The sequence below is a fragment of the Cuculus canorus genome, chromosome 6 (genome assembly GCF_017976375.1).
Source record: "Cuculus canorus isolate bCucCan1 chromosome 6, bCucCan1.pri, whole genome shotgun sequence".
Taxonomy (NCBI): Eukaryota; Metazoa; Chordata; class Aves; order Cuculiformes; family Cuculidae; genus Cuculus; species Cuculus canorus.
In genome coordinates this window covers 37,529,940-37,553,464 of record NC_071406.1, presented here as the reverse complement: position 1 = coordinate 37,553,464, position 23,525 = coordinate 37,529,940, and the positions used below count along the sequence as shown (strand labels likewise).

General features: G+C 49.4%; 1 protein-coding gene across 12 annotated transcripts in view; it reads right to left on the bottom strand.

Annotated features, from left to right (window-relative positions):
- Positions 1-23,525, bottom strand: part of UNC80 (unc-80 homolog, NALCN channel complex subunit) — a 127,547-nt gene that overhangs the window by 7,466 nt on the left and 96,556 nt on the right. For 10 of the 12 annotated variants that reach the window (XM_054069739.1, XM_054069740.1, XM_054069749.1 and 7 more), the window contains 10 exons: positions 21,691-21,891; positions 19,298-19,421; positions 16,780-16,905; positions 14,820-14,943; positions 13,910-14,116; positions 12,066-12,250; positions 11,100-11,265; positions 9,910-10,089; positions 7,794-7,932; positions 5,061-5,117 (listed from right to left, as the gene is read on the bottom strand). In XM_054069739.1, coding sequence (XP_053925714.1) covers positions 5,061-5,117; positions 7,794-7,932; positions 9,910-10,089; positions 11,100-11,265; positions 12,066-12,250; positions 13,910-14,116; positions 14,820-14,943; positions 16,780-16,905; positions 19,298-19,421; positions 21,691-21,891 — 1,509 coding nt within the window. The remainder of the gene's footprint in view (positions 1-5,060; positions 5,118-7,793; positions 7,933-9,909; positions 10,090-11,099; positions 11,266-12,065; positions 12,251-13,909; positions 14,117-14,819; positions 14,944-16,779; positions 16,906-19,297; positions 19,422-21,690; positions 21,892-23,525) is intronic. The other 2 variants (XM_054069744.1, XM_054069751.1) reach the window with 1 other exon arrangement.

Here is a 23,525-nt window from a genome sequence, read left to right as displayed (position 1 = left end):
CAGGGGGTGGGAGAGAAGGAAAAGCTTTGGCCAGCTCAAAGGCAGAAAAAATGAGAACTATTTGAGTCCTTTTATCCATCAGACAGCTCTTCCAAATGAGATCAGCAGTCCCTGGAAGATATTTTCCAGCTTTCAGGAGGGTATTGATACGATTTACCTACAAAGCATCCTAAACATGATGCAAACACCCAAGTCCTCAGAGTTCCTTCCTGCTGGTAGGGCTGTTCTTGACCCAGACAGTGACTGCAGCACGTACGGCTGCAGGGTCCAGGAGCAACACCGCAGTCCTTATTAAACCAAAGAGACTGCACTTAAATTAGTTTTCAAATTTGCAATCCAGACTACCTGAAATTACAGCTTGTAGAACTTTCTTCATCTTCTGTTGACAGAAAAACTTATTCCTCTGAATTTTAAGTTCTTAGAGTAGTGAATCGAGTAGGATTTAGCTGGAGAAGTTGGGCTGATGGTTGGACTGGATGATCTTGGAGAACTTTTCCAACCTCAATGATTCTAAGTTCTTAAAAAACCCCACTTTTCTTTCTAAGCAGCTTTTGACCATACTGAGAATTTCTGAGGCAGGAACGTTAATCCTTGGGTCTATGAGTGACGAGACATAAATGTCTGCAGCGGAAAGACTACGGTTACCTTCAGGACAAAACACTACCTATAGTGGTGAAACAAACTCATTTCACAGGCATCATGAAAACACTTGGAAAAGGTCATTCATTAGATAAAGGGAGTGAAGGGACTGCGTGAGGGCACAGAGGAAAAAACCGATTCCCATGGAGTAATCTGCACCCTGGAGACAATAGGTGAGCAAAAGAAAGGCTGGGCTTTGTGTCTCCCTGCCAGAGGCTGGGTTTTCAGCCTGGCTTATATCGTTAGAGAAATGAGTAAGTGAGCTGGTGGATGTTTATTTCCAGTACTGAGTCACTACACAATTGGGTATAATTTGGGATGATGGTATGAGCTGGGATTGCAGATATCTCCGTGGAGCCCGAGCTGCCTGCGCACAGCACAGTCCTGCTGGGGCTGCCTTTTTGCCTCCTATTCCCCAGTTTTGAAGATGGGAAGGCAAGAGAATCATAAAGACCACGGATTTCAGATGAACAACCAAATTTTCAGAGATAACCTTTCACTTCACAGAGGTCGGTGAGGGTTTTGTTTCACATCAAAGAACAGCACTACTGATCTTGTTTCCAAGAAAATCAGTGTGGCAGGCGACTGGCTCTTCTCCACCTCTCCTTGGTGACCAGCCCTGACCAGGAGCACGCTGTTTCCCCGGCAGCCCGTGGGACCCACTCAAGGAATACCAAATCAAATGCCATTTCAGCTGGCAGCACATTTCCCTCCTGAAATTACACGATCGATAAGAAGGGTGGTCTTGCAGTACAGCGTGGCCAGCAGGACCAGGGAAGTCATCCCTCACCTGCTCTCACACCTCAAATCCTGGGCTTGGTTTTGGGCCCTTCACTACAAGAAGGACATTGAGGGGCTGGAGCGCGTCCAGAGAAGGGAACGGAGCTGAGGAAGGGGCTGGAGAACAGGGGTTGTGAGGAGCAGCTGAGGGCCCTGGGGTTGTTTAGCCTGGAGAAAAGGAGGCTGAGGGGAGACCTCATCGCTCTCTGAAGCTTCTGAAAGGAGGTTGTGGTGAGGTGGGTGCTCTCCCAAGTGACAGGATGAGAGGAAATGGCCTCAAGCTGCACCAGGGGAAGGCTAGACTGGATATTGGGGAACATTTCATCCCCAAAAGGGTTCTCGGGCCCTGGCAGAGGCTGCCCAGGGAGATGGTGGAGTCCCCATCCCTGGAGGGGTTTAAAAGCCCGGCAGACGAGGTGCTCAGGGATCTGGTTTAGCAGTGGACAGGGACAGCTGGACTCTACGATCTCAAAGGTCTTTCCCAACCAAAGATTCAATGATTCTACATGAGCCAGATTTACTTTGGAACAACAAACAGAATTTTTTTCCTGCCCAACAAAGATGCTCTGTCACTCTCTGAGTATCTCCACCAGGGGTTTTATCTCCACAATAATGTTACTCCCATCACATAGTCAGGGCAGAGACAGGTGAGCAAAAGATCAAACCAACCCAACTTCGCAGAAGCACGTTGCCAGTGCTACGAGAAATGACAGTCACACAGTGGGGGCCAAAAGACACTTTGTCAGGTTGGCAATTCCAGTAAGTGATGCTCATGAATTGCAAGAAACCGTGCAGCCAAAAAAAAAAAACAAAAGGAAAAAGAAAAGAAAGGAAAGAACAAAAGAAAACAAAACAGAGACAAAAGAAGCAAGGCATTTAAATCTCTATTAAAAAGATGGACATGCTTGCCATGCCAGTATGGTAGAACATACACACTTTGTGTCCTAAGACAGCTGAATGAGAGGGTTAGTGGACAAAGGCTGGTGGAGAATGGGTTAAAACGGAGATGAACTCCAGCTCTTGTTATTCCCAGACACATCCAGTCAGCGTTAGATCTGCTACACTGCTGCCCTGGTAATGTGAATTCATTCTGATTTTCCCTATTAGGCATCATCAAGCTGAGGCATAATAAGAAATTCAAGGGAAATGTTTGTCCTGTCTGATTCGGGCAAATATCCTCTCCTCTCGGATTAAACCCACAACAAGGCGGAACGCTGCGCACATACACTCCTCAGCCCTGTTCCCCCTGCTCTCTATACTTCAAGCACTTAAACACTTATCCCCTTCCCGTCTGCCCTGCTTTTGACACGGCTGCCTCCAATCGCTATAGAACAACAGGAAACAGACCTGATTCTTCCTTTGTGTTTCTCACTATTTAACTTACGTATAACTCCTACCCGCCGTAAGGGTCTGGTCTCCATATGATTTAATTCTTTATGTCGCTTATGAGTAACCATCAGCTTTTGAACCCAGAAGGCAATGCTAACACTTCTTATCATTGCACTCCAGCCACAATCAAAGTCATGAAAGAAAAAACTCAAGCCTACTTTAATCAAAACTAATGTGCCTGAAGATAAAACCACATTCATTGATTCTGTCCTATGATCCCCACAATAAGCTCCGACAATGTCTGCTTTATTACTTCAGAGGAAGAATCCAATTTGCACATTCAACAATGTAGCTGAACATCTTTCCTTCCTCACACAACTCGAACCGAGCCTTTTCGCAAAAATACCCAGTACTCCCCTGTCTTCACTGCTTCTTTGCAGTTCTGGTGCCCCTTCTTCAGGCGGTAGTGCCGCTCCTTGAAAAGAATTACAGACCTCCACAGAGCTGGCTCCCAACTCCATCTCTTAACCTCTGTGCCTAAGGAAGTCCCACAGAGCAGGTTGGCGGGTGCTGTCCTGGTCCCTAGCGAAAATCGGTGTGACGGGAACCAGTAGGAACCCCCCGTACAGCTGATTACATTCCAGGGGTCAGAATAAATGACTGCAATTGAACTCCTCTGTGGACTTAGCTGTGTCATGTCCCTCAGCTTCACCACTGTTCCGCCTCACCACTACTACCAGGAGTGACTGCCCCCACTTAACAAGATCAAAACATTTCCAGTTCAGCACTGGTTTAACCTCGTATCGGGTCATTAGGGCTTTAACTCGGACACAGACCTTCTCCTTTGTCATTGTCCTCAACTGCAGGGAGTGTTTAGTTCTACTTAAGGGATGCCCTATCCCTGGAGGGGTTCAAGGCCAGGTTGGATGGGGCTTGGAGCCCCTGATCCAGTGGGAGGTGTCTCTGCCTGTGTCAGGGGTGGGACTGGATGGGCTTTGAGGTCCCTTTCAACCCAAAGCATTCCATGATTCTATGATGGCACTTGACTTCTGTTCTCTTCAGGCCCCAAATGTGCTCAGTTGACCCTGCAGTCTGTTTCACTTTATCACAAAATGCTTAACGATATTCCTGCCTCTGCCAACAAGCCGATGTCTTTTCCTAACGCCACTCCTGTCAATTAGAGACCAATCTGCCCAAGCAGGATCCACAGACACAAAGGACACCATGAATCATGGGATGATCTCAGTGACACCACCAATGATCAGCTCTCCATTTGTCAGCCAAGGAGAATGAACAAACAAACAAAGCAGCCTGTCCCCACCCCAAAAAAGCCCCTGGTGACATCTAAAACCAAGCTGACAAAAGAAAAAACCATTCACACAAACACCTCGCGACATATCCACATCTCCAGCTTGGGGGGTAGATGAAATAGCGCGATACCCTCCATGCTGCCAGCATAAGAGGCCCTGTTCTTCTGGAAGGAAACAGAGATGCTCTTGGGACTAATGACAGCTCTCTGGCCTGGCAAGGATGGGTTGAGAGGTACGAGCACAGCAACAGGATGATCAACACGACTGAGGTGGCCGTCAAAGGTACAGACCTCCTTTCTAAACTCACTCTCGACCCACTTGACAGGCGCAGCCAAAACTGTTTGCACACAAACTCCTTTGTCTACGGGTAACGGAGGACAGCAGGACCTGAGCTCTGGCACAGATAGAGCCATTTTAAACCTATTTTAAACCACGTACTCATGGTGTTCACCTGCAGGCTTTCTAAGGTGTCCCTGGAGAATTGGAAACACTTGGTGAAAATAACGAGGATTACTGTAAAGCATCCGCAGAGCACTACATTCCACGTAATTAGTTTTATTAGTGAATATTAAAGAACACAGCTTGGTATCGTTATGAAGTCTTTTGCAGAGACAGCGTTGCAAGATGAATGGAAAAACAGATGTCTCTGTTTTATATAAGCCTCCAGACTAATGCTTCTAACAGGCTACAGCTAATGCCTCGAGGATAATCTTTCAGTTGCTAAACAAGGGGAGAATCCCAAGGCCAGCCCGCCCGCCCGCTACCTTGCTTGCTACAGCTTTTTCATTCCCCTTCCCCTTCGCATCCTCAAAGTCATTGGCAATCAAAGCTGAAAACTGAAGGCGGGTTGCTACACCTTTGACTTGCAGGCCTGAATATCGATGAGCCACAAGAGACAGAGATGGAAAGAGCAACAAAAGGTGAGGGGAAGAGACAGGGGAAGTCGGAAACAGCTTGTTTCCCAGCACACACACCGACAGACAGGTAGTGTTCGCACTGTACCTAGAGAGGCTGCCCTCAGTGGCCAGGCTCGGGGAGTCATCGAGGACATTAGGTTCACTGCAGGAGGGGCAGGGAGATTAAGAATTTAGGGAAAGAAAATGCAGAAAGCATGCGATTGTCTCTGTTTTCAAGGGAGAAAATATCAACGGAATAAAAAAAGGGGGGAAAAAAAAAAAGAAAGGACGGTAACATTAATTGGTCTCGCACGCTCAACAGCACGTTTATGACTCAGAGGAGCTGAAAGAACATCTGATAACAGGAGCAGTTACATTGCATGGAAACTCCTACATCTCTGCTGAGAACTGGGGAGCTGAGAGGTTTAGTAGGATGTGTTTCCAGAAAACAAGGGCAGGGAACTGTCTTCAAAGTCATTTTCCAGCATCATTTTCACTTATTTCAGTTCTGTTTACTTCCAGCTTCGTAGGAAGCTTTTCTCTTCCCCCTTTCCCTGTAAGGCAGTTCTTCCTGAGGGAGGGCTACGCTATCTCCTATGTGCTACAGACCATTCAGTCTGGTCAGGCTGCAAGGACAAACCCTGGAAAACAAGGCCTGGGAGTGCAATGAAACTGAGAGTAAACGGCTGCCGTGGGTCCTGGCAAACGAGGACACCATCACGTTGCTGCCCTACACTTCAGCCTTCTCAGCCCATCGGAAATTTAGGAAGGGAAGAAAGCAGCCTGCTGGGTTACCAGCAGGAAAGCAGTAATAATATTACTTAACATTAATTAGTTTACATTTGTGAGGCAGTCTGAAAGCCTGGAGACCATCCATAACTCAAAAGGGCGTGACGCTGGGGACCGTGATTGTGCTTGCTGAGCTCCGAGTGCCCTACGCAGAGGAGAAGCGATTCTCCTGGCACACCGTGTACTTCAAAAGCTGAGAGCAAAGCTTTGTCATAATTAAAGTCTTTTTTCTTTTTCTCAGCATCACCATGACAAAGCAAACACTGCTGTCGGTCAGCTGTGAAGTTTGCGCACTGAAGATGGTGGTGAAAGATTGAAGAAAAGGCAGTCTTGCACATTAATTTGTCAAGAAACAAAGGGACCGAATCAATCGAGTTCAAAAGTCAAAGGAGTTCCTGCAAGGCCTTTTGTAAAAACTCAGATAAAATCTGCGTAACCTCTCCCTTGTAAATCATTTCTCCTGTCTCTGCCAGCATCTACCACAGCTGTTACTTTTCCTGCACAGATCAAGGTTATTTCTTTAATTCCAAGGAAGACTAGGGAGGGAGTGATGTTGTTTGATTTTCCAAGGCTGGTCAAGAGATAATGCAGAATTTATTCATTAAAGGTTCAAAGGGGACAACATAAATTAATCTGTCCCTTGTCAGATATCCTTAGATAACCATACAGCAGGCAAGTAAAACAATAAACATCGCTTACTTAGGAAACAAAACCACATTTAAATGAAAAACTTCTCTCTACATCTTCTAAGGATGCACTTTCCCTAAATTCCAATCTCTTTCTCACCACTCCAGGTAACCGGGAATAAGGTATTGAAAGTTATTTCTATCAACGATGGCATCTCTGCTTTTAAACACTATCAAATCCCATCTTTTCACTTGACATTCAGTTTCTGTGCTGAGCTAGTTACTGCTCTAGGAAAGGACAAAAAGTACATGGCAGAAAACGAAGTAACTAAATCCAACAGGATTCCTCTGCCCCGCTTCCCAGCTCCTCAGGATTCCTCCTTGCTCCCTGCAGATTGTGTACGGTCCCTGGTTCGAGGCATAACCCCAAATTGTGTGTTTTCTTTTTGCCATCCACAGCAGTAGCAGAAGGAAAAAATAGTACTGGGGGTTTCTAAAACTGTTTAAGAATGAGGCAGCAACGTGTGCTGAGAGCCCAGAAAACACCCGTGCCCTGAGCTGCATCCAAAGCAGCGTGGCCAGCAGGGAGGGAGGGGATTCTGCCCCTCTGTTCCTCTCTTGGGAGACCTCATCTGGGTATTGTGTCCAGTTCTGTAATCCTCAACAGAAGAAGGAGATGGAGCTGCTGGAACGGGTCCAGAGGAGGCTACAAGGATGATCCGAGGGCTGGAGCACCTCCCGTACGAGGACAGGCTGAGAGAGTTGGGGTTGTTCAGCCTGGAGAAGAGAAGGCTCCGAAGAGACCTTATAGCGACCTTCCAATATCTGAAGGGGCTACAGGAAAGCTCGGGATGGGCTGTTCACAAAGGTGTGTGGTGATAGGATGAGGGGCAATGGGTGTAAACTGGAGAGGGGCAGAGTAAGACTGGACAGAAGGAGGAATTTCTTCACCATGAGATGGGGAGGCCCTGAACAGGTTGTCCAGGGAAGCTGTGGCTGCCCCATCCCTGGAGGGGTTCGAGGCCAGGTTGGATGGGGCTTTGAGCAGCCTGATCCAGTGGGAGGTGTCCCTGCCCATGGCAGGGGGTGGAACTGGGTGGGCTTTAAGGTCCCTTCCAACCCAAACTATTCTAAGATTCTACGTGTTAAGGTTTCTATGGTATAAGGTTACTATGACATAAGGTTTGTATGATATTCTATGATAGAAGGTTTCTATGGATGAGAGCTTGTTCTTACGGACCCTACACGACACAGATCATCCTGGGCAATGATTATTTCCAACCCTGTACCCGTGGTCCATGAATAAACCTAGCATCGCTGGGGCTGCTTCTGCCGTCCCACCTCCCTGACACACACGTTATACCTGCGCCATTTCTGCTCTTGTGATTAGAATAGGAGGAAAAGCGAAAAGCCCATGGTGTTACCTTTGGCTGGGTAACATGCCCACCTCCGCCTGAGGTGCAGACACGCTGGAGAGATGGCTGGAGAACCGCCTCCTCCCAATGGCACCCATAAGGTACGCTTCTTGTTCACTTACCACACTGGGCATACTCAGGGAATCATCTGGAAAGAAAGGAAAAAACAGGAAAGGAGAGGAAACAGCCGCCCCGAACCCCACCCGTGTATTTACAGCCGTCAGGAGGTAACAGGATGCCAAAGGCGTACCCTCAGTTTACTTACCCAGCCCCTGAACCTGCAAATTTGAGCACTTCCATTAGGTGTTAGGGTCACAGTTAGAGAGCCCCACGCACAAACCCCTCCAGGACGAGGAACCCAGCACACGAGAGGCAGGGGGTTATGTGCGCTTTCAGCTTACGTGGCTCTCGGGACAACGTGCGAGGGGAATTGTCAAGGACTGTGCTGTAAACCACAGATAAACTGTTAATTCATATCCTATTATTTCATCTAACAGACCACCAACCCCTCTTCCACTTGTGGGGTGGGTCAGGACAAAACAGGGATTTGGTTTCCACTAGGGCTTAATTCCTGTGATTAACAAATTTTTGGTTAATATACAGTGTTTTCCAGAATAAAAGTTGTAGCTGGACATTTTGCTGGTGTGAAATAAACTGCTGCTATGGCAGAGCAAAGCACAGACAAAGTAAAATCCCTAACAGCCAAGCACAGAACTGACACCCCTTCATCCCCTGGAGACACCCGTCGTAACACATCCCCAAAAAGCTGGATGAATTGACTCCAACACATCATACTGCAACGGAATCATGCGGCCAGAGGCACTGCCGTCAGGGCTGCCTGCAATTTGCAGTGCTATTTCAAATTATATAAAATACCTGGAAATAAATTACTCTGCTGTGGTTTCTACATCGACTTCTAATTACAAATAAACAAATAAAGCAAAGGAAGTTTGGGGCAATTTGCTCTTTTCTTTTTGACCTTTTCCTGCTGTGATATACTGAAATAATTTATGGGGCATTAAGCCATAAAAGCAAATAGGAAGACAGCACTCATTGTTCTACACAGCGGCTCATGATTAACCTGAGGCTGAAAGCAGAGTTCGCCACCGTGAATATCTGAGCAATGTAAATACCAGGTGGATTGTACACTGCTTAGTGATGAGCACAGCTCAAATAAAGTTGGGCTGAGCCCGGAAAGTTCCCAGCTAGCTGTTCTTTCCCAAAAGGTAATCCTGATGGAGCTGCTCTGGCCTCTCTCTCTCGAGCCACTCGTTCTGACTCCTTTTGGTTCACATCAACATCCTCAAATACAGAAGTGAAGTGCCTGGGCTTCAGGCATGGGGACACCCAAATGCGAAGGCAGAATCCCTGCTAAGCGAGGGGGAAGCCCAAGCCTGATGGCACACGAGCAGAGCTTTCTGCCCTGGCTTTCAGTCACCGACAGCTCAGAAGCGGAGGGAAGGCAAAATTCCAAGAATGACATGTGACTCAGCTGAAATGACAAAGCAACATCCAGGTCATTGCAAATTAGTCCCCAAAAGATTCACCATCCTGTTCCTTCTAAACTGGCACTCGGAAGCCTGGCAAAGCCAGAACTTGCCAGCTGCCCACAAGGGAGCTCAAGCTTGTTGTCAGCAGGTTTAAAGCTTAATTTACTCTTAATTGAGTGACACAAGCACACAGCCATTCCGGCCTGCAGAGAGCCACAGCTGGATTCCGTGCAGCACAAGGACAACGTGTTCCATGTCGGAGCATCTGGCCAGAAGTGATGAGCAGGAAGCACTAAGCTCCTGCAGGAACAGGATCCTATGAAGATCAGGGAGAGGACTGATTGCCAAATGCCTTGTCAGCACTGTGACGACTGCATGTCAAACCCAGGTTTCAGACACTAAAATCGGCCTGTGCCTTTCCCATTTCCATCCCCAGACCTCAGGAGGGAATGAGGAGGTGTGTAACAACCCAGGCTTTAAAGCCATGAACTGTGGAGCAACCACACTGTTCCTGTCCTCGTGCCTCTTGTTCACCCAGAGACGAGGACTATGGCCTTCCCCTCCCAGCCGTCCGCTGCGGCATCAAGAAAACGTCCGCAGTGCTGGGGGCTTAGCTGGAATCAGGAGCCACGTACTTTCCTCATCCTCCTCATCCGTGCGGCTCAGCGTGTCCTGCGATGCCTGCTGGGATGGCTCGCTGTCCTGCTCCCAGACCGTGCCCGTGCCGGTGTTGGAGCGGGACATGGTGGCCAGGCTCAGGCGGTACGCGGAGGTGGAGGTGCCCACAGTGCTGACAGAGGTCTTCCCTTGGTAGGCTGCGCGAGAGGGGAAACCAGACCCAAGTCAGCGATGGCACTGGAAATCAGGCATGTCGGGTCCTGACTGTGCCCGGGGCAGTGGGGCAGTGCTGGGTGGAGGTGATGATGCTGCAAGCAGGGAGATGGAGATGAAATCTTAGGGAGAAATGCTTTCCGGTGAGGGTGGGGAGGCCCTGACCCAGGTTGCCCAAAGCAGTGGTGGCTGCCCCATCCTTGGAGGGGTTCAAGGCCAGGTTGGATGGGGCTTGGAGCCCCTGATCCAGTGGGAGGTGTCCCTGCCCATGGCAGCAGGTGGCACTGGATGACCTTCCAGGTCCCTTCTGACCCAAACCATTCTGTGATTCTATGATAAAACGGGGACAGCTGCCCTGCTCACCTCAGCTCTCCAAAACCTCTGCCTGCTTTTCCTATGCAGCCCGGTTTTCTCCCTTAACCTTAGTGCCATGTTTTCCAGATCAGTTTCAACATTTAGGAAGAAGGCAAATTATTACCAAGGGAGAAAAGGACGAGGCATTTTCTCTCCAGTTTGTTTCCTTAAGAACAAAGCCAGTCTCTTGCTGTGGGTGAGCAGTGGCTGCCATCTCGTGGCAACAAGGGTGACTCTTGAAGGAGAGAAGTGTCTCATGCAAGAGAGAACCGCTCTGGACCTCGCTGGTGACAGCAGAGAAAATCAAAATGGGACCAAGAGGAGAATGGAGGAGACTGATCTGCTGCTGACAGACAGACAGACATTTCTCCTTAATCAGGGAATGTAGGGATAGGATGAGGATGAGCTGCAAGAGTGGAGATTGAGATGAGATTTTCCTATGAGGGTGGGGAGGCCCTGGCCCAGGGTGCCCAGAGCAGTGGTGGCTGCCCCATCCCTGGAGGGATTCAAGGCCAGGTTGGATGGGGCTTGGCGCAAGCTAATCCAGTGGGAGGATGGGCTTTGAGGTCCTTTCCAACCCAACCCATTCTTTGATTCTGTGACCCAGGGTCAGCCCTTGGCTCTGCCCTCTCCTCCTTACCAGACCCACTGTGCACGGCCTCCTTCAAGATCTTCAGCTCGTTATTGAATTCAGCGATGAGGGAGCTCTTGCAGAGCGGACGTGGTATGAAGCGTCTCTCCAGCTGGTCGGCAATGTGCTGCCGAGCTGTCAGCTCCTCGTGGTTCTCAGCTGGCTGGGCCAACAGCTGCAAAAACAGGACACGTTAGCAGCACAGGGAGATGACATCTCATCTCCAGGCCAGCTGGAGCCTACAGCCAGCAGACTGTCCTCGTTGTAGGCATGAGGGTTTGACTCCAGCTATGAGGTTTCCACTGCTCTTTTGAGGGACAACCTTATATTTGACTGAACAGACATCAAAACTGACATTGGTACATGGGTTGAGAGCTTCCTTATGCTAAGCTCTACCCTCAGCCATGAAGGAGATCCTTCCTTCTCCAGGATTTAGCCTGTCCAAGTGGTGAGACACAGCAGGCTAAATGAGGTGGAGAACCATGTGCTAGTCTACCTGGTAAGCAGGAAGAGCTGTGGTTAACCTAAGCCCTGGCCACCTCAGCCTAGCAGCTGTCTGTCCATCCACAAACGTCCTGTCAGAACCTTCACCCAAGGGACGGAAAGCAGCGTGGTCCTTCCTGGCTTTCACCTGAAACTTCTGGAAACCATACCATTCTCTGAGCCGCTCCCAGGTTCAGACCATCCACACTACTTCCAAGCGCTTGGAGGGTCTTTGTTGCAAAATTAAGTCCACATGCAAACCCTGACGGTGCCTTTCCCATCCAGGGGAACCAAGTCCGGCCGCGCTGCATGGATCAGAGCTCCCTTGTGCCTATTATCTAGGAAAAAGCCCTGTGATTTAGTCTCAAAGGGTTTTCAGGCCCTTCTGAAAAGCCACTCTATTAACACACAGTTCTTCCAGGCGTGCTGTTCCTCTGTTGTCAGCAAAGGAGTAAAGGATACTTTGCCTTTGGGAGCCAAAGCGACTGTTACCTTGCACTGGATGAAGGGTCGAAGGAGCACAAAGATAGGGATCCGTGTTCGGACGATAAAGTCGAGGAAATCCCACAGGGCCAGCCCTCCCACCTTCCGCAGTGCCATCTCCTTGACTTGCAGGCTCAGCCAGTACCACTGGCTGTCCAGCTGGCGTTCAAAGCAAACAAGGATCACCTTCAGGGCTATGGGGGAACACACACAGGGCAGAAAGAGAGGTTGTCAGGGTCCTTCCAGGCACTGAAGGAGGAATGGGGGACCACAGTGGGCACAGACACAGGCAAGAATGCATCCATGCACGGACACCCCCACACCTCAGAGTCGCAACTGGCTTCTCTCTGTCTCCAAATGCAGCAGGGAAGGAGGCCAACCTTCTTATTATAAAGGCCTCGGGACTGAGAGTCCCATCTTCCTACTTCACACCTAAGTTCCTCTGTATTTTCTTGCTCTAGCATCCTCTCTCCCTCCCCGCAGAGTTCTTTTGTGTCCCTGGAAATCAGTTATTTTGAAAGCAGCTCGGGAGCACCTCCCGTCCGAGCACAGGCTGGAAGAGTTGGGGTTGTTCAGCCTGGAGAAGAGAAGGCTGCGGGGAGACCTTAGAGCAGCTTCCAGTGCTGAAAGGGGCTCCAGGAAAGCTGGGGAGGGGCTCTGGATCAGGGAGGGCAGGAACAGGAAAGGGGGAACGGCTTGAAGCTGAAAGAGGGGAGATTGAGATGAGATCTTAGGAAGAAATGTTTTGCTGTGAGGGTGGGGAGGCCCTGGCCCAGGTTGCCCAGAGCAGTGGTGGCTGCCCCACCCCTGGAGGGGTTCAAGGCCAGGCTGGATGGGGTTTGGAGCCCCTGATCCAGTGGGAGGTGTCCCTGCCCGTGGCAGGGGTGGGACTGGATGGCCTTTGAGGTCCCTTCCAACCTAAACCATTCTGTGATTCTATAAAAGCAGTCCTGGCTGATCAGACAACCTCAGAAGTCTTGATCAAGCGTATCCACACACACAGTCACCCCGTGAGCACAGTAACCTCCAGGTTATTTATGGAGTACTGACAAGAACCTTTCCAGTAGTGCAGCTGCGTGAGTCACAGCCAACCTGCAGTGTGAACAAAAATACAGTCCCGGGCCATAGTTCACAAGAGCACTGTGTTACTAATAAGGACGAAGAGCAACAGCTTCCAAACAATTCTCTGTATTACCGCGGGCTGGGACCAACAGTTAACCCACAGGAGAGACAAGGAATCTCCCCCTTTCCATGCTCCTTTGGTCTGGAACAAACAGGGAGGCCTGGGAAATATTGGGGGAAGGTTGATTACTCTATCTTTCTTGATGGGATGGCTGAGACATCTCAGCCGTCACACATCTGTATCCAGGATTGTTGGGGCTAAATCAGTGGTGCGTTGCCATTTTTTCATCTCAAATGTGATGGTTTTTGATTTCCCTTCACCTATGTGACAAAATACAGTCGTGCCTTGCAGCGGCACGCAGGAAGCAGAGAGAATACCCCTCAGTAAGGGCTGCGTATGCTCAGACTGCATCACTTTTCACCCTCGTTAGCCAAGGGATGGGGAAGCTTGAGGTGTTCGGGACTTGTAGGCAGCCTGAGTTGCCTTTTGTGGCCTCCCTGCTGTACCCTGGCACCATGAAAACTGAGCTGTGCTGCAGTCTCCTCCCGCTGCAGTGCTGGTACTGCTCACGTTGCAACACCTTCCACAGATACTCCTGGTCCCTTGCTCAGGACAAGACCTAAAGCAGCTCTAAAGAGCTCAAACTCGCCTGAGATGATAGTTTTCTTCGGTGCTTATCTACACTCTCGAACGCTGCATTTTATCTCTGTGGGCAGAAGGCATCACTCACCCAGGTAGGCAGCCTGGCTGGTGGACTCGGCGAGCCCTTCCCGCCGCAGGTCCTTCCCCGCGTCCCCTGGGGTGGAACAATGGGCAGGGGAGCTTTCCAACATAAAGTTCTTGCTGCGGGAAGTGCTGATGATGCGAGGTGGCAGGAGGATATTGATGACAGTCTGGAGCAGCAGCAGGACCTCCGGCTGCTCCAGCCAGGGGCTGTCTGAGATGCATTGGGAGGGGAGAAAGAGAGAGGGAGATCAGGCTAAATTCCATCAAAGCCACCCAAAAGAACCAGACCCTGCTCAGTTCCAAAACGGGGTGCAACCTCAAACGGCCCCTAAGCCAAAACTCGGTCCCCCACACCTTGTTACGCTGCTTCTCCTCCTGCAAGCAAAGGCAAAGTTGATTTTAGCACCAACACAAACATACACGAACACAGAGCTACGCAGCACAAAGGATTCTCCCGTTCAGCGCTCTCGTGACCTCATTGCCTTTTGACGTTCCCCTCTCCCTTTGCTCTTTGCTTTTGTTTAGGGATTTATGAGCGATCACCCTCTATAGAAGAAAGCAAGGAGCAGGATTTGTGCCGGACAAGCGGCATGGACTGGGCAGACTGGGACCCAGAGGGGCACACAGTTACTGTGACCTCTGCTCCCCTCTGTGGCTTCTGCCACAACAGCTTCAAAAGAAGGAGCACATCTCTGTAAGACCTGACTCAAGAACCACGGCACAGCTGAAACAAAGAGAAGAAACAACAACGACAGCTTCTCCCAAAGGGGCTCTGCTCAGTCCCAGCCCCAAAGGGCATTTAGCTGACAGAGAACCAAATTAAAAGGGAACAGATAAACAGAGAGCAGGGAAAGCGCAAATATTGGTTGTCAGAAAAGGGGGAGAAAAGTGGGGTTTTGTTAAATTAGTCAGACCTTTGCTTCCAGATCCTACTGTGAGCACAAATGGAATCAGTAGGTTTAAAAGCATTCCTTCCCTTCTCTCCTGATTGGTGAATGGGGAGACGACATGGCTTAGGGGGAAATCTTCTTTCAAAGCCTGTGCAGTAATAACAAGAAAGGATTAAATGATTTCATCAGCAGATCACGCACACAAGTTACTGCAGGGAATGACGATCCCCCGGGCATCCTGTTTATACGGTACAACTCCAGCACTGATGTCCTGAGTGAATTAGAAGCCCTGAGACCGCTTAGTCAGGAGTAAAAGCAATTCACAGAGGAGCACAGGCACCCCCTGCTCTTGTCGTAGCCGAGAGGTGAGAAGCCCAGATTCCTACCTCATAGTTATCATTAACAAAACCAGATGTATCCCAACAGGAACCAGATGAGCGTTAGACCTAAACTCTGCCCTGCTCTGAATGGCATCGGGATCTGACCCAGACTACGGGGAATAAAAAAGGAACAGACAAAATTGCACAAATGGCATAATCTAACTATTCTGTCATCTGAAATACTAAGGTTGTTCCTGAATATATTTTTTTTCTTCTGCCTTACTTTGTGCTTCCCAATCTTCCTCTCTAACGCAAAGATTGACCTTCTGGAAAATAAACAGAATGCACATTTACTCCTTGGGCTAAATTGAAAGGTCTTTGTGTCCTTAGAGGAGGTAACGCCGATGACTGTCAGTCCAACTCTGCTCATCTGCAGCTTCCCAGTTGCTCCAGATTTAGCTGTGAAATGCAACTGACCCTTGCAACCTCTTGAACTTGTGGATCTGGGCTGAGAAATTCCAGGAGAAGATGTTTCCTGATGGGGTGAGAAGTACTTCTGTCTCATGTCCTGCTGGAAGTATCAGGAATGTGACTGCTCGTGTTTTTCTGACAGGTTTGGTTTTCATTGCGTTTAAAGCCCATGAGAAGAATGAGTCAACAGGGAGCAGAGGAGAATAAAAGTAAAAGCTCCCAATACTTAAAAAACCAAAAAAATAATTGTTTGTTTGAAAAAGAGAATATTTCGGAGAAGGTGGCCCCTTTTTTCTACTTTTGGTTAAAGAACCGTTACCTCGGAGCTGGAAGAAATCTGCCCTCTTTCTGTGCCAGTTGGTACCAAAAAGTCCTTTTGTGCCTCATTCTCTGAGGGAAAGCACTGGGTTTTGGTGCCTTCAAGTCCTCCTTCCCCAGCTGTCCCAGCTGCCCAGAAATACCCACTACAGTATCCAACTGGATGGGCCAATGCGTGTTTAAAAATGCAATCTGGAGCGAGATTAGGACATTCCTTCATCGGTCACCCTTCTATCTGCTTTCATACCAATGGGGAGGGAAAGGGATACAGAGGCAGAAAGACTCCGTAATAGCTATGGCCCCGCTACGAGAAAGGGATGAAAGTCCCATCCCCAGAGTCCAGGATGGGATTTTTAATTCTGGACAAGGATGCTGTTGAGCCAGCAGCTGGAAAGCCATGTTTGAGCCGGTCTGAGCTGGCACACAGTGTGGGCAGCTCAGGTAAGAGCAGAAGAGCACAATCTCCTCTCTCGGTTGCACACGTGGTCCCAATGGAAGGGGAAGGGTTGCTTGGATGTGACCCAAGCCAGAGCCCATCTCCCTGTGCCAGGAGACTCACGCGAACTCCTTAGAGAACCCTAACATGCATGTGAGCACCTTCGACAGCATCGATCAGCTGAACTCCCTGGACTTCAACAGCAGGGTTAAGCTGATGGATGCTTGCTGCGGGCTTGGCTCTAACAGGTGAATTCTGAGCTCACTTCAAAGGGAGAATTTACATGTTGCTTCTCTCTTTGTATTATTTCTTTTTTTTTTTTTTGGTGTGTGTTCCACAGTTTTTGCCCAGCTTTTGCAGAAAGGAAACCGAGCACCGGTGAGTTGGTGTCTCAGCCCGAAGCTGTAACAGGCCCGGCTGTGGGCCAGGGCAGACACACCTGTATCTGCAATGCTACAAGCCGGACAACAGCTGTGCTGAAGGGCAGAGGTGGCGAGAGATAAGGGCTGAGATGAAGAAGGGGTAATCCGTCAGCCACACTGGAGGGTCCTACCACTCCCATCACCTGCAATACAAACAGAGCACATCACCACAACTGGCTACTTACACTTTCATCCATGCCATATCCTCCAACGGCAGTGAAATGGGAGGTGCCTTCCATTGAGCACTGAGTTGGGGTGGATCCAGGAGAACCAGCCCCCCCAGTGGTCCTGGCGGGAGCTGGGGCTGGTGAGGAGAAGGAGTTTTAGCAGGGAAAGGGTGGGGAGAGGAGGGAACCAGCAAGGATGGGAGGAGTGCGCAGGTAACCTGGCACATTTACAAATGTACCCGGTACCACCCCTGAATGACCAGCGCTGGACCAGTGGAACGGTTAGAGTTGGAGGATATGTCATGTAACGACTGTAACGAATGAAAATATGTCATCAAAGCAAAAAGTCTGCATTGAAACTGGACGTCTTTGCCCTTTCCCTCACTGATCTGCTTGAAAAATAATGTCCTAAGTCTGACCCAAGACGGGTTTTGTACAATGTTCAGATCCCTCGCAAACACGGTCTGTCCTTAGGAACGCTAAGCACGGGCCGTCCCATCTCCCCCAGGTGTCTGAAGCACAGTCACTGCTCGTCTCTTGTGCAGCAGCACAAGAAAACAGCACTTCAAGGGGAGAGTTATTTCAAGTGCTTTGGATGTGTCTCTCAGGAGGAATTAAACCACAGACCAGTTTCTCTCCATGATGGGCACATTTAGATGATGGGAACAGGGAGAAGGTACCTGGCAGACACCTCAGCTTAGGGGAGTGGAATGCTCTCTTTTGTTTCCAAATTCAGCCTGGGGAAAAAGGCAGTAACCAGTTTTCTGCCAGAAAAAAAAAAAGACAGTTTAGAAAGGGAAGAGGCAGAGCCTTTCCTTTTGCCTTTCCGAGGAGACCTTATAGCGACCTTCCAGTACCTGAAGAGGCCACAGGAACGCTGGAGAGAGACTGTTTACAAAGGCTTGTGGTGATAGGACGAGGGGCAATGGGGATAAACTGGAGAGCGGCACATTTATACTGGACATAAGGAAGAATTTCTTCACTCTGAGAGTGGGGAGCCCCTGGCCCAGGGTGCCCAGAGCAGTGGTGGCTGCCCCATCCCTGGAGGGGTTCAAGGCCAGGTTGGATGGGGCTTGGAGCCCCTGATCCAGCGGGAGGTGTCCCTGCCCATGGCACAGGGTGGAACTGGATGGGCTTTGAGGTCCCTTCCAACCCAAACCATTCCATGATTCTATGATTTGCAGTGACTCCAATTACCCACCTCTGCTTGACCAAGGAGTAAGTCTTGCTTACTCAGACAGGCTGGGGCTTCCCTGCCCCGGCAGCGACGAGTGCTGAATGGACTTGAAGGACAGAAGCCTGGCAAAAGCTAATATAACATTTAGAATCATAGAGTGGTTTGGTTTCATCATAGAAGGGTTCGGATCATTCAGCTGATGATCATGGTTTCTAAAGCCTCTCAGAGCACTGGTGAACCCTGAGAGGCTTTTTGTGACTGCTAGGAAAGTTACAGTATTTACGTTCTAAGGAGAAAACTTCTTCACGCTGAGGGTGGGGAGGCCCTGGCCCAGGCTGCCCAGAGCAGTGGTGGCTGCCCCATCCCTGATGGGGGTCAAGGCCAGGTTGGATGGGGCTTGGAGCTCTGACCCAGTGGGAGGTGTCCCTGCCCATCGCAGCAGGGTTGGAACTAGATGACCTTTAAGGTCCCTTCCAACCCAAACTATTCTATGATTCTATGATTTGTGTTTTTCCCACACGGAAGGTAGGCATGAACGTCTGTCCAAACGGCTGGAGTTACACAGACAACCAAACTGGAGGTTTGCTCCCCTTTTAAGAGCTGCAGAAACACTACGGTCTGTCACTAAATGACCAGACACGTTCTGCCTGCATCATCCTACCACACTTAGGAGCATAAACTCTACCAAGAGTGGGATCTGAACATTGTACAGTGCAAACCTGTACTAGATCAAGCCAGGGACATTGCAAACAGTGGAGTGAATCCACTCAGGTAGACCTTTCTATGTAGCCAGCACCCGGTGGCCTCTGACGGAGCCGCCAGGGTCCTTCCCACTGGAGACGGTAGGTGCCCCCAGTGCCACCCGCTCCCCATCCTCTACCAGGTGTGTGCAGTCTCCACCACCCCACTCTCCAACTTGCAGCCCTCAACTCTCAGCTCGGTTTGGCAAAGGTGGATTTTTGAAGTGGTGCGTGGGAAGCGACGGGAAGAAATCACTCGGCCACTGCTATCGGCCCCTGTATCTCCCCATGCACCACTTCAAAAATGAACCTCGCTGTCTCTAGTGCCCCTTGCCAAGTCCCCTCACGAGGGGCAAGGGGGACAGGGAACAGGGATGAACTGTCATCTTCAGTCCAGAGAAGTCAATGGCAGGGGGAGGTTTGGTTCACGGGTTGCCGCTGGGCTACTCACCAGATTGACACAGACATTGATCAGAGACCTAAGGTGAGGCAGGAAGGAAATGATTGGCTGCCTCTGAAGTGTCAAACAAACCCCTTCAATCAAACTGCTGGCAGGCTCCCACTCAACCTGGCGCCTGCAATACAACAGTAGGTGCCGTTAGCCGCGGGCCTCCTGCCCCCCACCAGACGCTCGCAAACACGGCGAACGACACACACTGACGTCCACAGAGGAAACGGTTCAGACAGCAGCGACGTCCGAGAGGAGCACAGGGTGCGCGACAGAGAGAAAGGTTTTACCCGCGCAGCTCAGGAAAGCACAGAGCACACGGGGCGTTGGAGAGAGACGAGGGACGCCGCAGAGGTCTCTGCGTTAGCTACACAAATCCCCTCACAACAGCAGTGACGGGTGAGCTGCGTTTCACTCCCTGACACCTCTCTCCTACGGAAGGTGAGTGAAAGGGAGCCAGCAGAGAGCTGCTTGGCATGCGTGAGAGGGGAGAAGGTCTGCTGTGCTGTGCTCCCAGCCAAGAGTGGCTCCTCCGTCTCTGGTGGCTTGTGGATGTTCTCACTGAAGGGACCAAACCCCATCAGCTGGGGGTGTCCTCTGTAAGCTACTCTGCAGCTTAGTCTGCTCTGCGAGGGTGGCTTCCAAACATAAACTGGCCCACCTGTACAATCTTTACCTTCCTCACCCTGTGCAGGAGGGCCGATTCATTCCCTACTGGCAACAAACTCCTTCGTTCCAGCATCCTTTCTGCCCCAACCCTTGGCTTATTTCACCAAACCAGCTTTTAGCTATGGTTGGACTCGACGATCTCAAAGGTCTTTTCCAATGAAATGATTCTATGAATCAAGTCCTTCCTAATCACAAGCAGACACGGCATAGGTAACATCAAGGTGCTTCAGACCCTTCATCTCAGGGCCTGATTCTTTATAGTAACTATGGTTCTGAAGCCAACATCTGGCTGTGCACTTACTGGGACAGAAAGACAAGGCTTGCCTAACTTCTTAGCTCAAAACTCAACAATATCCTAGTCAAGCTCCTCAGCGGAGTTCTTAGAGGGATGGGGAATCAAGTGTTCACTCCACAAGTTCTTATGCAGACCGACATACATCTCATCTTTCAGCATCCACTGTCCCTAAATCTCCAGAAGAGTAGTTTGTTCTTGTTCTTACATGTACGATGCTACCATCGGACACTGTTTTTGGAGCAGGGTGCCCAGAGGAGGCAGCATGAAAGATTCTGATGGGACTACCCCAAGGGATGGCTCCTCTGGCACCCAGCCCCGTCTTTCAGAGGCTTCTCGGCCCAGCGATGTTTAAATGTAGTTGCGGCATTTGCTCTATCCCTTTGTGTGCAGAAGAGCAGTTTCAGCCAGGCAGAGGCACAGATGGAGAGAACAGGAAGGGAATTTTAATAGATGAGCATTCACTCAGCTTACACAAAGAGGAAAGATCCTCAGGAAGACCCCTAAGCTGTCTTTGAGGCAGAAGAGAGTATGAGCGAGGAAAGAAAGAATGAGCGAGAAGCAGGCAAGACATGGCCAAGAATCAAACCAGCAGGAAGGAGAAGCATTAACATCTCTGCCTCTAAATTCCCTACAAGGGCAGGAGTTTCTTAAAGCAGATTGTTAGCCAAAGGAAAGCAACAGGAAGAAGAGATCACCTCCCTGTTACTTGCTCCATCTTAGCTGGGTACATGTGATCCCCACTGAGACCTACAGCTTGAGTCCTGATCTTCTCTAACATCATCGGGCTTCTCAGCTGAGACTGCCAATACAGCGACTGATTCAAGCAGATGAGGACATGTGGCTGTGACGGGGACGGACACCAAGGACTGGTTTTACACAGATCACTGGAAAATCTGCAGGGCTGGGAGATTGGACACTACCCAGAGTGGATTGTATTACTGCTTCTGAGGTGGGGATGCTCCATAGCAAATACCTCTTGAAGTCGCCAAAGCCTGTACCATAACGGTACTGTGTGATGCCCCAGGCTTTGTCCAGGCACTGAATAGATGCAGGTCCTGCTCTCTCCTGCTAGAAACACACTTACTGCAGTTCAACTTCTCATTAAAAAACATAATCTATCTCCTCAACCCACAGCTAAAATTAAAATAAAAAGGGTATTGAGGTGGTACAAATCTGAAGCCTTATTTTGGAGAAACAAAAATGATGTTTCTGGAACCTCTCTGTAGGTCTTAATAACCATGACTTTCTTCTCTTGCTACCGGAGGACACAACAGAAACATTAACATAAATGCACGCTTACAGAGATAAACACATCTGTTCACGTCGTAAAGGTTCACTGCAACACGACAGTTGTAGTCGGATGACATACCCACACTTCAAGGCTTGCAACACCAGAAACGGACCCCAGAGGGTTTCCCTTGTACCTGCTCACCTCAAAGTAGGCATCTTGTGTATTTTATTGAACATACGATCCAATCTCTTTAAGATGAGGATAAGGGCAGGTCTCACCGCCTCGGCTGTCCAGTCAGTGATGGGCAGCATCTCCATGATGTAGCGCCGGAGACCTCGGCTTTCCATCGTCTGCGTGTCATATGGTGCCAGTTTCAGCAGGGAATGCGCGATTTCCGCCAATCTAAAACCAAGTTGTGTTAAGAGAAAAATCAGACACAACTTGCAGTTTTCCACACACACCAATGAGCTAACAAATACATCTTCAGTAGCCTAGTAAAAAGATGCAAAAGCCAAAAGTGCTGCTATTTAAACTCCCAATCTATTAAGATTCTTTTGCCGGAATCAGTGTTTATATTGATGCACATGTGAATAGCGTACAGAACTTTTTAATATTGAAATAAAATGCACTAAAGAAATATTGGCCTAGGTTGCCCAGAGCAGTGGTGGCTGCCCCACCCCTGGCGGTGTTCAAGGCCAGGTTGGATGGGGCTTGGAGCCCCTGATCCAGTGGGAGGTGTCCCTGCCCATGGCAGGGGGTGGCACTGGACGGGCTTTAAGGTCCCTTCCGACTCAAACTATTCCATAATTCAGTGATGCTACGAACATCAGGCATCATGGATTTGGCTAAAAACAAAGTGTTTGATCTGTTAGTGAGATTGCAAATGCCTGTGAAACACAGACCTGACATCCCCTGTATGTCAATCAGTGCGAGATTTGGGTTGGGTTTGTGCTCGGTTTTCAGTGTCACCACTTTCAGAGGTCCCGCTGTGCAATTTTCAGGTGTTAAATTTTAAAACTATGCGCTGCCTCACAGCTTTATACAACACGTACTTTGCGCGATGACTCCCTGCAGCTTTGGTTTGTTTCTCCTAGCACCTCTACAGACTGTGTTGCTGGTGCTTCTCCTAATCCTCCCAGATGGCCTCGCCGACAGTGTTTTCTGTACTGACTATGAAATGCTGCGGCAACATCAAACTCACACTTGCGGAGTGAGAAAGACCTTCTGAAACATTTGAACATTTGCAGTAGAGAAAGACAAGCAATAAAGCCACATCTACTAATAAAAGCGATAAGAAATCTGTACACTTTATAAACTTTACAAACCAGAGAGGGGCAGATTTAGACGAGATGTAAGGAGGAATTTCTTCACGGTGAGGGTGGGGAGGCCCTGGCCCAGGGTGCCCAGAGCAGTGGTGGCTGCCCCATCCCTGGAGGGGTTCAAGGCCAGGTTGGATGGGGCTTGGAGCCCCTGATCCAGTAGGAGGTGTCCCTGCCCGTGGCAGAGGGTGGAACTGGATGATCTTTAAGGTCCCTTCCAACCCAAACTATTCTATGATTCTTTATTATTACTTTTAGCAACTACTTTAGGATCATAGAATGCTTTGGGTTGGCAGGGACCTTTACAAGTCATCCAGTCCGAACCTCTCCTGCCACGGTGTAGATCTTTTTTCTCAAACATTGTGAAATTTAAATTATCATGTGATTACACTTCTTTCTGGCAAGACAACATCAGTGGCACATAATGGTATATGAAAGCATTATAAAGTGTGAGATCCATCTCATCCAGCTTGAGATGGCAAAGTCAATTAACCTTCTAGCTCCCTTCCTGCAGAAATAAACAACCTGGGGAATTCTTATCTTCCTGGAAGACTGGGATAAACAGCTCCTTGGATGTGCATCTCCCTTTTCATTGGGTCCAAAAAGATCTTTAGGACTTCTGTACACTAAACATTTAACTTTTAAATGGCTAAAAAAAATGGTGAAAAGAATCTTGGCTGAAGTGACTAGGATGGTGTCTGCCAGCCTCCCAAGACC